The sequence below is a fragment of the Scyliorhinus torazame genome, chromosome 3, assembly GCF_047496885.1.
Source record: "Scyliorhinus torazame isolate Kashiwa2021f chromosome 3, sScyTor2.1, whole genome shotgun sequence".
Lineage (NCBI taxonomy): Eukaryota > Metazoa > Chordata > Chondrichthyes > Carcharhiniformes > Scyliorhinidae > Scyliorhinus > Scyliorhinus torazame.
In genome coordinates this window covers 157,258,063-157,274,536 of record NC_092709.1, presented here as the reverse complement: position 1 = coordinate 157,274,536, position 16,474 = coordinate 157,258,063, and the positions used below count along the sequence as shown (strand labels likewise).

General features: G+C 45.7%; 1 protein-coding gene across 8 annotated transcripts in view; it reads right to left on the bottom strand.

Moving 5' to 3' along the window:
* ncapg (non-SMC condensin I complex, subunit G) overlaps nucleotides 1-16,474 on the bottom strand; it is a 129,936-nt gene that overhangs the window by 6,426 nt on the left and 107,036 nt on the right. For 6 of the 8 annotated variants that reach the window (XM_072496455.1, XM_072496456.1, XM_072496460.1 and 3 more), the window contains one exon: nucleotides 4,738-4,812. The exons of 1 other annotated variant lie outside the window; for it this stretch is intronic. In XM_072496455.1, the coding sequence (XP_072352556.1) occupies nucleotides 4,738-4,812 (75 nt within the window). Of the gene's footprint in view, nucleotides 1-4,737; nucleotides 4,813-5,837; nucleotides 5,958-16,474 lie in introns of those variants that run through there. One more of the 8 variants, XM_072496459.1, reaches the window with a different exon arrangement.

Here is a 16,474-nt window from a genome sequence, read left to right as displayed (position 1 = left end):
TCACCCCCACAACCCAATGATGTGTTGGATAGGTGGATTGCCCATGCTAAATTGCCCCCCCCTTTTTTTTTATTTTTAAAAGAGTACCCAATTTTTAAAAGAGTACCCAATTCATTTTATTTAATTAAGGGCCAATTTAGTGTCGTGCCCGGAGGGCGACTGTATGAAGGCTGTCAGCCACCCAGTGTCGGGAATGGAGGGTGCACAGGAGGCTCTCTGCAATGGGGTGCAGGGCTCACTCATGCCCGACACTGTGTCGCCCCTCACCTCCTCTGGGAGACTCCCAGAATCTGGCACATCATAATTGAAGGTTCTTTTGTTTTTCTGCCTCCGTTGATAGTTCAGGCAGTGTCCTATTGGACCCCCCTCCACCAACACCCCGACTCCCTCCTGCCCCACCACCCTCCTTTCCCCTCTTCCCCCCCTGTTGCCGATTCTTTTTCTACTTGGTCTTTTCTGTGGCTCTGTTCCAATTAGGGCAATAAGTGAATTTGCCTTTCTTTCTATGCTATCTCTGTCCAAATGCTAAGAGTCGCCAGGTATCGAATGAAACCACCACAAGTTTCGACCGGTTATCGATCAAAGAGCCAAACACCAGTTAGTTCAAGGTCAAGGGTACTTTATTTACACACAATTAGTCATGCAACATAAACACTACTAGTTAACTACACCTATCAGCTAAGACAACCGGTACTTAACTTCGGGTACCCGGCTTAGGTCAGAAAACAGTAGCCGCTGTTCAATTCTGGATCTCTTGGGTTCGAAAGTGTAACTGCTGCTCAGCTGGGCTCATGCGTTTGGTAGCGGGCGTTGAACTTGGGACTCGCTTCTGGTGTTGCTACGATTGCCAATGACAGTGACCGGGGTACCAAGGCCAAAAGAGCAAAGATATGACGAACTCTTCTTCTTATACTCAGGGGGTTTTCTCGCTCTTTTGGGCGGTCCTTCGATTTGGGCCTTACTAATTGGGTGATCCCTGATCACTCCGTTCGATTCCTTAGCCAATAAGTGGGCGGGGATCTGGATGGCTGGGCGTGTGCCAAGCGGTCACTGATCCCGTTGTTTGCGTTTCCCTTGAACAGGGTGTGGCGCCGAAATGTCTGTGACTGTCCCGGTTGCTTGAGTACCAGTCCTTTGTTTTGGGGAAGATGGGCCATCAAATGCTAATCAGCCTGATTAACATGCTAATGGGACGGAGTTTCAATACCATCCAGACTTTTGCTGACAAATATGCATTTCAGGCTCTAAGCCTGCCTGATTCTTGGCTTGTCCATTTTACCCACCAGTCTTTGCGAGTTCCTCTGCACCTAGTTGGAAGTGGCCATCCCAGATGGCTACACTTCACCCCCCCTTCCCTTCTGTTGGCGAGGATATCTTGTCTCTCCAGCGCAAAGTTCAGCGCTTGTACCATTTGGTTTTTTTTGTACAACTGTATTATGAACTGCTTTAATAATTAGAGTATCCCCACCCCCTGAACGTTGGTACTGAGCGGAGGGTAGGGTGCTCTGTTTCTCCAACACAAAATTAGTGTTTGTACCGTTTGGCCTTTTCTTTATTTTTTACTGTTTTAATAAAAATATATGGCCAATCCACCTACCCTGCACATCTTTGGGTTGTGGGGGTGAAACCCACGCAAACATGGGGAGAATGTGCAAACTCCACACAGACAGTGACCCAGAGCCAGGATCGAACCTGGGACCTCGGCACTGTGAGGCAGCAATGCTAACCACTGTACCACCGTGCTGCCCTCAAGTTGCCCCTTAATTGGAAAAAAAATGAATTGGGTACTTTAAATTTTTTAAAATACTTTAATGAGAGCATGGAATGGTTAAATGTTGAGAAAAGACAAAGCGATATAATTATATTTACCGATATAGGAACAGCATTTATCTAATGCCTTTTAAGGTTATAAAACATCCCATGGTGCATCGCAGGAGCATTAACAAACAAAATTTGACACTGAGCCACAGAAGGAGATACGACAAATGAAGAATATGTTTTAAGGAGCACCTTAAAGGAAGAGACAGAGGTGGAAGCAGAGTCTTTGAATATTAAAGACCAAGGTAGATAGATTCTTCATAAGCAAGGGTTGACAGATTATATGGGGTAGGCGGTAATGTGAAGTCAGCCACAATGGCAGAACAAATTCGAGGGGCCAAGTGGCCTACTCTTGCTCCTAATTTGTATGTTCATACGGAGAGGATTAGGGAGGTAATGCCAGAGTTTAGAACCTAGGTCACTGAAAACACTGTTGTCACTGGTGAAATAGTGTTACCAAGTTTCAAAAAACATTTGACAAGATTTTTCAACGGCAAATATAGTGCCAAGAGGAAGTATGGCACTGCATGACAACAAAGGGAGAAATTCTGGTAATGGAAATATACAAACCAAAAAGAAAATAAATGATACTGTTATTGATTAATTTAAACATTCAGTCAGTTATATTTATATGACTATGATTTGGGTTGTTTAGAACATGGGATAAAGTCATGGATTCATAATTGGCAAATTTTACATTTCCCATTTGTGCATGATAAACCATGACAATTATTTATCTTTTAACTGAACAGTAAATCTCCAGGAATAGATGGTATTAATGTAGGCCATGGAGAAGATTTGCAAGACTTCGTAATCAAATAGTTGTTTGCTAGTACAGACTTGAATATTGCTGAAGAGACATGTTGCTGAAGATTTTCGCTTTGCACTCATCAAGACAAACACAAGAATGCCAAATTTCAAACAATCACAACAATTTATACTACAGGAGAAATGGGTGCCAATTGGTTGGCAAGTCAACTCTGATTGGGCAAGGCATTACCATGGAGAAAGCAACAGGAATGTTAGGCTCCAGGATAATTCAAAAAAAGGTGCAAGGTTTGAACATATTGCAAACAGACATTATGCACTATTGAACAATGCTGTGTATGAATTTCAGTGTTGGCACAATGCCAAGTATGTAGGCCATATGTCCCATAGGCTGATTGAATCAAACAGCATGTTTTTTCAGTCATTTGTAATGGGCAGAGTACAGACCATACTCAACCAGCCCGCACTTGCAAAACCCAAAACAAAAATGGCAACTGTTAGATGGGAGTCCACGATTGGCCAGCACTTGCTGAACCATCCTGTTTGTGTTAATAGTTCCACTAACAGTCAATTTAACATGGTTAGTTAAGTTCACAATGTACCTCATTTAAATTTGTCAGAAGTGACATACATAGAACATAGAAAATACAGCACAGAACAGGCCCTTCGGCCCACGATGTTGTGCCGAACCTTTGTCCTAGATTAATCATAGATTATCATTGAATTTACAGTGCAGAAGGAGGCCATTCGGCCCTTTGAGTCTGCACCGGCTCTTGGAAAGAGCACCCTACCCAAACTCAACACCTTCACCCAACACCAAGGGCAATTTGGACATTAAGGGCAATTTATCATTGGCCAATTCACCTAACCTGCACATCTTTGGATTGTGGGAGGAAACCGGAGCACCCGGAGGAAACCCACGCAGACACGGGGAGGACGTGCAGACTCCGCACAGTCAGTGACCCAAGCCGGAATCGAACCTGGGACCCTGGAGCTGTGAAGCAATTGTGCTATCCACAATGCTACCGTGCTGCCCTTGAGAACAAATAAATCTACACTATATCATTTAACCATAATCCATGTACCTATCCAATAGCTGCTTGAAGGTCCCTAATGTTTCCGGCTCAACTACTTCCACAGGCAGTGCATTCCATGCCCCCACTACTCTCTGGGTAAAGAACCTACCTCTGATATCCCTCCTATATCTTCCACCTTTCACCTTAAATTTATGTCCCCTTGTAATGGTTTGTTCCACCCGGGGAAAAAGTCTCTGACTGTCTACTCTATCTATTCCCCTGATCATCTTATAAACCTCTATCAAGTCGCCCCTCATCCTTCTCCGTTCTAATGAGAAAAGGCCTAGCACCCTCAACCTTTCCTCGTAAGACCTACTCTCCATTCCAGGCAACATCCTGGTAAATCTTCTTTGCACCTTTTCCAAAGCTTCCACATCCTTCCTAAAATGAGGCGACCAGAACTGTACACAGTACTCCAAATGTGGCCTTACCAAAATTTTGTACAGCTGCATCATCACCTCACGGCTCTTAAATTCAATCCCTCTGTTAATGAACGCGAGCACACCATAGGCCTTCTTCACAGCTCTATCCACTTGAGTGGCAACTTTCAAAGATGTATGAACATAGACCCCAAGCTCTCTCTGCTCCTCCACATTGCCAAGAACTCCACCGTTAACCCTGTATTCCGCATTCATATTTGTCCTTCCAAAATGGACAACCTCACACTTTTCAGGGTTAAACTCCATCTGCCACTTCTCAGCCCAGCTCTGCATCCTATCTATGTCTCTTTGCAGCCGACAACAGCCCTCCTTACTATCCACAACTCCACCAATCTTCGTATCATCTGCAAATTTACTGACCCACCCTTCAACTCCCTCATCCAAGTCATTAATGAAAATCACAAACAGCAGAGGACCCAGAACTGATCCCTGCGGTACGCCACTGGTAACTGGGATCCAGGCTGAATATTTGCCATCCACCACCATTCTCTGACTTCTATCGGTTAGCCAGTTCGTTATCCAACTGGCCAAATTTCCCACTATCCCATGCCTCCTTACTTTCTGCATAAGCCTACCATGGGGAACTTTATCAAATGCCTTACTAAAATCCATGTACACTACATCCACTGCTTTACCTTCATCCACATGCTTGGTCACCTCCTCAAAGAATTCAATAAGATTTGGTACATTCATAAAGAGATACCTGTCCTCTGAAAACAAAAAGAATAGCAAAAACCATTGGTAATTACCAGAAGGAACAGTTACTGGAAACAAGGAAGGCATCAGCAGATTAAAAATATGCATTAAATCAGACAATGAAAGACTTATTAGTCCTGTATCATATGCAAACCAATGAAATGATGAACAGAAAGAGACTAGCTGGTCCTTTAAGCATTTCCAGTCACAATGCAGTATTCTTTCCGACCTGGAGTCATGTAACCTCCTGCGAAAGGCAGATTGAAAACACTAGGCCAACTTAGTAAAACATTTTTGGGAATTTTCTGTCCGACCTGGAGGACTGTCAAAATGAAATCACAATGAACACGAGGTATATTATACCTTTTGCAGGTAATGTATCAGCCATTGCAAGAAACTCAACCAACTCCTTTATGAATTGCTGTAGCAAATATGCACTCAATATGTGAACCAACTAATTCAAAAAAGTCTATAAATCTCTATGATAAAAATAAAATAAATTCTGACATCCAATCTGTTTTACGTTAACATGGTTTATATCCATGATACCTCATTTTCCGGTGTACGCTCTTCATCATTTTAGGTATTTCAATTAAATCACCCAAAGACTACACTTTCCTAGAGTAGAAAAACTAGCTCTCCAGCCTATTAGGATAGAGATAGTTCTATTAGATTCCCCACTGCATCTTTATTATATAAATGATGACTCAAACTCAATGCAAATTGGTCAACCGTGCAGATAAACGAATCTCAGTCATGAATTCAGTAGGGTCAAAAATTATGCAAGTAGACGATATGTGTAAACAGCGATAGACAAAATTCAATAGAGGCAAATGTCAAGTATTGCACAATAAAAAATAGGAAGCACACGTACGACAAAGTGAAAAGGGTAAAGTTTTTGTAGATTTGACACAACATTCAATCAATGGAAAGCAGCATCAATTAAGTCAGTATAATGTTTAACAACGCAGCCAAAACAATAGAGTACAAATCAGAGCAAGCCATGATCAAACTATGTGCTTGGGCAAACATACCTCGAGTATGGTGTATAATTTTGATCAGAGACAGGAGGTAAACATTCAAGCTCTGGAGGCAGTTCAGAGAAGTTACAAAGCTGATCACTGTCTTAGGAGAGCAAGTTGAGGAGGATGAACTTCACCTTTTAGATTTAAAAGATGGCAACTGAGAAATGGCCTCAATGAGGTGCTAAGATTTTAAGCATTATGGAAAACATAAATCCAGAAAATTACTTTAAATACTATTGGGATTAGGAGCAACAGGTTCAAACTAGTAAAAGGCAAATTTAGAACCAACATCAGAAATTTTCCATCACACAAATAATACTCAGGGCATGGGTCAGACTTTCAAATAGTAGTAGATGTAAATAAACCAATTGGATGCTACCATGGGTGATAGGAAAGACAGGGACGATTGTACATTGGACCGAGTAGTCCTCATCTAGTACAAGTTAATTTTACTGCAAGTATTTCAGATACAATCTCCGAAATTCAATACACTGTTGCTGTAAGAAAGTTTAAAACTCAGAACCTTTGGTATATGGGTAACACAAATTCAGAGATATTTACCAAACAAACTAAATCAGTTTAAGCAGCCTCAAGAGATCAACAGAATCTTTGAAATAAAGTTAGTAATTAAAAGTATTTATCCAAAATGCATGAGTGAATGGGACAAAGCGTGATCAGTTTCTCGGCACTATTGACAAGTTAACATATCAGTCAGCTGACCTACTCAGTCTGATGTGCAGAAACATCAAGTGACTAAATAGATTTTTAAACTCACGGCTCTTAATTTACCAAAATGCTGGCCTTAGGAATACTCTTTCACATTTCCCTGGGCAATGAAACCAGAAGAATGGAAAAAAACATACAATTCCGAAGTCTGAACGCGAGACAGGAGGAGTGGGCAGACTAAATAGGCATGCATTTTTGAGTAGTTATATTAACTATCGTGAATTGTGCTTTTCTAGGAGGAAAAAGAATCACAACTTTAAATGATAATGGATCTTGCTCAGTGTGATTTACATAATCTAAGTTGTTGTTGTAGAAGGATCCAGTACATTAAGGGCTAACCCGGGGCTGAGTACAATTCCACTCCAGTGATGTAAGAAGGCACTTGATCTAGCGCTTAGGTCAACTGCATAGAGCTAGGTAACAACATTCAAGTACATTCCAGAGTCCTCTCAATATCTGTACCCTATAATGTAAATATGTACATAGTTTAGTAATGTCATTAAAGACTTCTTGGTAACATCTACAAGACTGCTTAATGGTGTCCAAACAGCACACACATGGGTAGCAACTACCTGACAAAACATGGTGGCAAATGGAGATCAAAATCTACACCCACTGTAAAAAGACTGAAGAAATCAAGAAAAGGACACCAGCAATGAATTTCTGCTCCAGCAAAACCAACTCAAGCTGAGGAAACTCACCTGTTTGGCCACATTTAGGACATCTTGAAAACAGCAATCTTTTCATAGCCAAAGGCACTAAACTGTATCATAAGAAGCAAATGAATCAAGCTAACTCATCATCTTCTGTGCTCTGCTCGATGGCAGGTTCATGGCTCAGTATTGTCCAAGTCTCTGTCCTGTGCCAGTCTTTTCATCTTCTAATAACTTTCTTTAATTTTCAAATGATCCAGAATTGACATTCCCTTCCTCATCTTCAAAATCTTCCCTCCAAATGTGCCCAGCCTAGTCTCTCAGTCTTTTCCTAATTAGGTTCAGCAAATTTCTTTGTTCACTTCGCATCTCTAAGTTTTACAGTCCAGCTGATCATTTCCATTCACTGTTAAACCAATATTTCAAACCCATTTAGCAAGTCTCTTTTACAAGTTGCTTCAAATTGTTTGAGATTCCCAGTCAGCAACTGTTTTTCTGACTAAATTGTCTTTCCCTTTGCCATCCTTGCTCTTTTCCTTGTTGCACCTTCCATTTGCAGATATAGTGCTTCCTAAATACCTGGGGCGGGATTCTCTGTTTCTGAGACTAAGGGTTAGTGTTGACGCCAACTCTGAATTCGTGGACTTCCACGACAGCAAAACTGGCGCCTCACCTGGACCAATTCGGCTACTGTTAAGGAGTTATCACCGACTAAATGGAACACAATCGATTCTAATGAGAAAACAGTGCGTGATTCACCGGTTCCGCGATTGACACTCCAAGAGGCTGAGAAGATGCAGCCCATATACACACTGCACTCTCCACACACACCATCCCACCGAACAAGATGGCAGCGAGGAGAGCAACCCCGAAGTTTACTGATGACGAGCTGTAGATCATCTTGGACACGCTGGAGGAGTGGCGGATGACCCTGTACCCCAGCCCAGGAAGGCGGCTGCGAGACGCCGCCGTTCGCTGTGGCTGGGTGCAAGTGGCAGAGGCCGTCAGCGCAGTGGGCAACACAGTCTGGACCGGCCAGCAGTGCCTTAAAAACTGCACGACCTCTTCAGGGGCGGCCAGAGTAGGCAGCACTTTGCCCCTGGCACTCACCCCAGCGCCCACACCCATAACCCAACACCCCACCCAGAGTGTGGGTGAACTCCCACCCAGCAACACAAGCCGGCAACTACACCAGCCGCCATGGCCGGGTGCCCAGGCCACTGAGGGCACCAGCTACCCACCCCCTTGGCTTCATGCATCGGACTGTTTAACGTTGTTGTTTTCTGTTTGTTCCCCACCCTCCCAGAAGACTGCGCGCTAACCGCCGGAAGCAGGAGAAGACAGGAGTGGGACCCCTACTGTGGCAGAGCAGAGTGCCCTGGACATGGTCGGCGGACGGGAAAGGGAGATCGCCAAGGTGGAGTTCGGCAGCGGGCAAGGAAGTGAGAGCCTGCTGAGTTGTGGTTCCCCATGACACGCGTGAACCCCCGCCCAACAATCCCACACCAGCCTCACCCCCACCTGTCTTGTCTTGTGTCTCACAGGACCTGTTGGAGATGAGGCAGGTCCACCTTTGTCCCCCGCCCCCAGTCAGTGCCTCGGCCGGAGGCAGCCTCCCCCACTCCCCGCACGGGTGCAGGGCAGTTTAGTTATAGGGACGAGGGCACAAATCTGTAAATAGATGTTCACATTAAACACCTGTTACAACTGCCTCGGTGCTCTGTCTGATGGGTGTGAAGGGTGAGCTGGTCTGGGCTGGCCAGAGGGTGTGGGGAAATGGGCGGACATGGAATGACAGGCGGTGCGGTTACACACGAGGCCTCATGTGTCACCTCCTCCCGCTTGGCCTGCATGCTCTCCATCCTGGGCGGCTGCCACCTGTTCCCCTGCTGCTCGCTGCGCTACAGCAGCTTCCTCCTCCTCATTGAGCAGCGGCAGCTCGTACAGCCGCAGACATCCCCAGGGTTGGCCAGCGGCGGATGGGAGTGTGGCAGATGGTTGTTGGGGGGTGGGGGGGGGGGGGGGGGGGGGGGGTTGGGTGTCCATACCGCCAATGTCACTCCGTAGAACCAGGGTGGGTGGTCAGTTGGTGTACAAGATGGCCATAGTAATGGCCGTGCCTGGACACAGACCCAATCCCAAGGGGAGTCACCCTGACCGCTCGCCTGTTCTCTAACCCCCCCCCCCCCCCACAGTCGCTTCTGTGTTCTACCTCCTTTCTCTCATCAGTCACGACGCCGGTTTCACGATTTTTAAAAGCACAAGTGAACCGCGTCGTCGGGAACTCGGCTTATCGGAGGCAAAGAATCACGGAGGCCCTGAAGAATATAGGTCGTGTCCGCTACCGATATGCAAACAGTGTTTACTGTACATGCGTTCTGGTAGGCATCGACACCCCTGTCGAGGTGACGGAGAATCGCGATTTGGCATCAAATCGCCGCCCGCTGTGATTTTGGTGTCGGAACTGATTCTCCGCCCAATCGCGTTTCAACATTGGACAACAGAGAATCCCGCCCCTGAATTCTTGCACCTGTTCTAGTTCATTTCTCTGAATTTATGAATATATCTTAGTGATTTTGAGATATCTTAGAACATAACAGCGCAGTACAGGCCCTTCAGCCCTCGATGTTGCGCCGAACTGTTGCATCACTTCGGTTTTGCTGATGTTTACTTTCATTCCAAAATTCATGCTTGCTGTTACTAGACTATCTATTCGTTCTTGTAATCCTTCTTGCTACAAGTGCTTTATCATGTACAAATGTAACTGATGTTATCATACAACAAAAACAGAAAATACTCTATAATCGCAGCAGGTCTGACAGCATCTGTGGAGCATCAGCAGTGTTGATGTTATCATGCCCCGCCCCCATTCCCCATCTTAATGTCAGATTGTCTTCAAATGTTTCTTTGACCGTTGCTTCTTCAGACATCGAACATACAGTGCAGAAGGCCATTCGCCCCATCGAGTCTGCACCGACCCACTTAAGCCCTCACCTCCACCCCATCCCCGTAACCCAATAACCCCTCATTGAAGATGACTGGTGATAAATAACACCCTCATCAAACACCTTTTCCAATTACACATAGCTCTTTCCTAGCTGGTTACTCTCACTGCTGCTGTTTCTTCCATGTATAGATTGCTTATGAGTCTTCTATCTTTCCAGTCTACTACAATGTATTTCAATACTGTTAGGAGCTTGATCCACTCAACCAGATTGAATGCTTTACCAAATTTATGAACATACATTTTGTCCAAATTCTAAACTGGGTTCATTCATTCTTACAATGTAATTTGCTTTGCGCTTCACTCTTTCTCCCTGGAATCCAAACTGGTCATCTGCGATGTAGTTCTGTATCTTCCCTCCCACTCATTCTGTTACAATTCTCACCATGACCTTCGATGCATGGACAAACCGACTAATTAAAGTCAGTACATTTTAGCACAGTGGGCTAAACAGCTGGCTTGTAATGCAGAACAAGGCCACCAGCGCGGATATAATTCCTGTACCGTCCTCCCCGAACAGGCGCCGGAATGTGGCGACTAGGGGCTTTTCACAGTAACTTCATTGAAAACTACTTGTGACAATAAGCGATTATTATTATTATTAGAATGCCTTTGGCTTCTTTGTTGTAGTGATTATTATTGTCCACATGAGATTCTCTGGCCATTCCCTTGATAAACAAATATATTTGCAGTTAGTAAACATTGATGAAGCTTTTTCCCCATGTCGTTAATAAAGTTTGCATGTATTTCATATATTCCAGCCGCTTTTCAGTTTTTAATCTAATTTATTGCTACTGCCATCTTACTCTAGCATTTGTGTTCTAATGAAATAAATTCTCGTCTAGATGAATTAATTTCAGGATTTTGATTTTTTGCAGTTTTTCAATATGCTCCTTCCACCTTTTTACTTTGTCAGGGTTTGTTAATCAACAACTCCCTTATTTTCTACTGTTGTTTACCTTCCAGTAAATCACACTGCTATTTTAACCATTGTTCTGTGCCTTTTCAGTTCCTCTTCTACATCGTTATGCAAGTGTCTGTATTTCAGGTGGCCTTCTTCAGTATCGATATTAATTTTCTCCATTCTTCCATCTTTTGCAACATTGCAATCATAAGTAATGGTTTCTTCATCCTTTTTCATCAAACATTCTATTCTATTTGCCTGTTCTTCCTTGACAGTTTCTTCCATTTCCATTGCTCATTGATGCCTTTATTTTTTTCTAGCCGGTGTTTTGTTTACTTCATTTACAAATTCTTCACTTACTCGTTTCAGCCTCTCTAGGTTCCACCATTTTCTGCATTTCCACCGTGGATCTTCTTCAATTGGAATAGTTTCCATTTTCACAAGATTATGATCAGAGTCTGCCCCAGCTCCCAGATTAGAGTTCTTAACACTCTTCCTGTATCTTTGGCCGTGATCTAACAAAAAGGTTTCTAAGTTCATTTATGGAGAGTTCTGGGATTTTCCCACCAGCTCTGTCGGCGAGCTCCCCATCACCATCGAACCACAGTCATTTTTTGGGGCCCTGGGGAGTTTCTCACCGGTTTAGCGCACACTTCTAATTATTTTAAATCACTGGGAGCTGAACTCATTGGCCAGAACGGCTCCTCAGAGATCGGGCCGCCATATTGAAAGGGTGCCCTGATCTCTAAGTGAGCTTGTGGGTCTCCCCCACCCCCCACCGATATGGGCAGTTCCCCACGCCGCCCAAGTGAGGGCACACCGCTATGGGGTCGCAGAGTGCGCCCCTTTTTGTGTCTTCCCACATCCCTTTCAAGCCCCTGCCCCCTTCCAGGACCCCACCCATCATCACCCCCAACCTTCCAGAGGCCCCTTCATACCTACCCTGCACCCTCCCCCTCCATCTTCCTTTCATGGGCATAGCCCCCCCTCAGGCCCTGACCATTGGCAGTGCCACCCTGGCACCTCGGAATCCTGGCATTACTACCCTGGGAGTGCTGCTGCTGGCTTTGAAGTTCCACCCAGGCACATTGGCAGTGCCACGGTGCCTGCATCCAGGGGGCCACCCTGCACTATCACTGGCCATCCAGGGGCTTCCTGTGGCCCTGGTAGACCCCCCAGGTTGATGTTCTGCCTGGTCCATGTTTGTGTGGACCAGTACTGGAGGGTGCCCGGCTGGGGACTCCCTGGGGAGGCCATTAGATGTTGGGTGAGTACTCTTAAATAGGATCAAAACATACTTAAGCATGTGTAGCATTCTGATCGTGCCGCCGTGCGGGACTTGGGTAGATCCCGCAAGGTGTAGTGGCTGACAGGAAACCCGCGGGAGGCCACACCTGGCATCTGTAGCCATCTGGGATGGCCACTTTCAGTATACAAAATGGACACTCACAGAGCCTAGAGGGAAAAATGGACAATACAAAGCAACAAGCAGGCACAGAGCCTGAATGTATGTTTGGAAGGCAGTCTGCAGACGGAACCGAAACTCTGGGTCAATTTACATATTGATGGCCCATCTCCGGGAAACAAAGAACGAGTGCTCAGGTAGCCGATACTGTCCCAGAAAGTCCGGCGCCACTACCCCAACCAGAAGACACAAACAAAGCAAGGCCAACGGCCACTTAGGACACGCCCAGCCATCAAGGCACCTGCTCCTTTATTGGCTTCGATCGATGACAATGATCAAGAAGCTGCCCAATTAATTGGGACCAAGTTTAAGGCCCGCCTAAAAGCGCGCAAAGCCACTCCAAGTATAAGAAGGAGCCTCCGCGAAAGGTTCACTCTCTTGGATTTGGCTCTCAAGCGGAGAGACCCTTCCACCAGCACCACCAGAAGCAAGTAGTTCAAGTTCAACGCTCACTACTAGACGGACGACCTTAGCTGTACTCCTGTTACCTCTTCGAACCCAACAGCCTCAGGTCCGAACAACCATTGTTCCTCTGACCTAAGTGGGCACCCGAAGTTAAGTATAGGTGTTAGTGATAGATATACTTTAGCCTGTAGTGTAATTGTGCATGAGTAAATCATACTGTGTGTAAATAAAGCAGTATTGACTTTGAACTAACCAACTGGTGTATTGGCTCTTTGATTGGTATTCGGGTTGAACCTTGTGGCGGTATCGAGAGATACCTGGCGACTCTGAAAGTATACTTGTAATTAGGATTAAGAAAGGTGACCCTATTAACTGCCATATTTATAGCAAGTAAACAGAGCAACAGTTACTGACGACATCTGACGGGACTCGACCTAGAAGTGGCTTTGTCACTCCGAGAGAACCCAAATTTGAATTAGAAACCCAATTGGAAAAAGAAAACCACAAGCGTAAGACCAATATCGATCAAACCGCCAAGATTCGGAACTGTGTTATTTGCATGCGTACTAACAAGGGATATAAGGTAACCTTGATAAATTTTGTTGCGTAAAACTGTCGGGAGTTTTGTAGACCGGAAATTAGCCTGAGCAGTACCAGTGTTTGCATCATCGCTTTATTCCCCCCGTTCCAAATTTACGGTAGAAAGCCATAGATAACAATAGAGATGGCAATGAAAGCCTTATGAACCCCCCAGGAATTCGAGGTCGCAGCGACCAATAGAGCAGGGCAGTGTCCCATATGGGAAGAGGAAATTCGGAAATATCTAAAAAGGAAAGGATGGCCCCTTTGGAGCAAATTTTGTGCAAATGAGGAAACAGGTCCCGGAAGTATAGGACATACTTGGTGGGAGAACCTGACTGAGATTCATAAGAAAAGCTTAGGGAAAGCTCGTAAGCCGATGGCAATCGTGTCCTGCTTGGCACAAAGGAGGTCGTGAAGACGCTCCGCAGAGAGATTCAAGACAAGAGAGAAGAATAGTGAGGGCGACGTTAGTGAGTGCGAAAAAGTTAACAGGCAACTTAGAGAGCAGTTAGCAGCGAAGGACAAGGAGATGGCGGATGTCAAACGGGCACACCCGTCTCGCTCACCCAAGCAGCTTTCAGTCACAATATGATAAGGCCTACCCAAGACACGCAACACGCGTTGTTGGTACGAGAAGATTGAGCAATTAAAGAAACAATGCCAGGATTTAAAAGCAGCCCTCCGAGAACTCCACAGTTCCACGACGGAACAAAGGCAGAGTTACGGTAGACCACGCCAAATGCCAAAAGCAAATTGCAGACCTGCAATCCCTGCTCTCTGTACAAAATGGTTTCCAGAATACATTTGGACCCCAGATAGATCAGGACAATGGCCCCGATTGGCAAGAGATAAATGAAACTGCCCATCACTATGTACAGGGAACATGTACTCAGGATAAAACTCAGAAAAGGAAAGCACCCCCACCCCCGACTGCACAGGTAGAGCACAATCCCATGAACCCTGTCACCACACAGCGCAGGGCCACCACAAACGGAGACCCCGATTTTCTGTACACCACCCCATTAACCATCACTCAATTAAGGGACGCGTGTGACAAAATAACCCCGTTCCAACCCACATCGGACCCGCACCATTATTTTGCTAAGGTTAAACAACAGGCGACCATGTACGGCCTGGACGATTATGCTCACAGTTTTGAGCCTCGACCCTTCAGTCGTGGCAGCCCTTCCCGACCCACAAAATGTAGGAGGAGGCACCCTCCAAGAAATGCTTGCAGCGATCCTAGGTGCGATCGGCTACATTAAGGGAGATCCCATAGAAGGCCTCAATAAATGTAGGCAGAAAAAGACCGAGCACCCAACAGCGTTTGCTGGACGCCTTTGGCTCATTTCACAGCAGTATTTGGAGAGTTAGCCCGTGCCCATTTGACACCAGAGAATATGGCCAAATGGACTTGAATCCTAGTCTCCCACGCGACCGAAGCAGGACAGAGAGCTTGCGCCAATTATGACCCGTCAGACGATACACACAATGAGAAATGGGTTTTAAAAAGATTATCCCGAGCTTAGGAAAAGTCCCTTCAGGGAAAGTCAGATTACGGAAAAGCAGATGAAGAGCAGGCAGATGCTAACATGCACCCAGTCAGGACACATCAGAACTCCGCATGGTAAACGAGGGAAGAAACAGCCCACAGCAGCCTAAACCCCAAGAGTGCTACAATTGTGGACAGTTAAGACATTACACACGAGAATGTCAAGCCCCCCCAGAAACAGCAGCGAAACCAGCAAACAAATACCCTAAATAAAAACAGCCAAGCCCATTCATAGTGTTAGCCCGTTCCGAGAACGCAGACATGAACGGCACCGATTGACGGTGTTCGGACTCCCCAACTTGGGTCTGCGACACACTTTGGGACAAATCCGGAAGACTGGTAGCAGCAGGCACAGTCCGGGGACACCCTATAGAATTTCATTGGGACACAGGAAACCCCTCCACAATGTTCCAACGGGAGACATGGCGCACCACAGCCACCATTACCCTCAGCGGCTTCACAGGGCACTTGCAGCAGGGACACATTACAGTCCCTGTGGCGATTCAGATAGGCAACATTAAAACCAAGCACCCCGTTGTTCTACCCCAGACAGCCGAACACATTTTGGGGATAGACTTTATGAGCCCCCACAATCTTTCGTTCAATCCCGTAAATAAATGTGTGGGGAGAATGGCAAAGGCAGCACGAGCCACCGCCACACTCACAGTTGGAGACTACGCACACAAGATTTGTGCAGTAGGAGACTTCTGGTTTGATCCACGAACCATTAGTCAGAAAAAAGACATTAGACACGTTTTACAGAGACTCAAAGCTTCTTTTGCCCAGCACAAGCATGACTGCGGCAAGATAGCAGGTTTAGTAAACATTACAGGATCTGACCCCAAGCCCCCAAAACAGTACGGTTTTCCCCAACAAGCAGAGGGAGAAATTGCAAAGGTCATCCAGAGTTTGCTTGACCAAGGCGTACTTTGTTCAGTAGCCACAACTAACAATGCCCCAATCTGGCCCGTCAGGAAACCCGATGGCTCATGGCGACTGATCATCGATTATCGAGAACTAAACAAAGTGACCCCATTAGCAGCCCCCACCGTAGCCACGTGTCCCGAGGCAATGTTAAAACAGGGACCCGTCAAAATTTCTCTCGGTTTTGGACATCAGCAACGTCTTTTGGTCCATTCCATTGGAGAAAGCGTGCCAATACAAATTTGCTTTCACCTTCCAGGGACAGCAATACACATGGACGTGCCTACCACAAGGCTTCCACAACTCCCCCTCCATTTTCCACCGACAGCTGGCAAATGGATTAGCTAAATTATTCCGACCCGATTGCCTCGTCCAGTATGCCGACGACTGTCTTCTACAGACAGACACTAAGGGAGAGCACATTTCGCTTCTCACC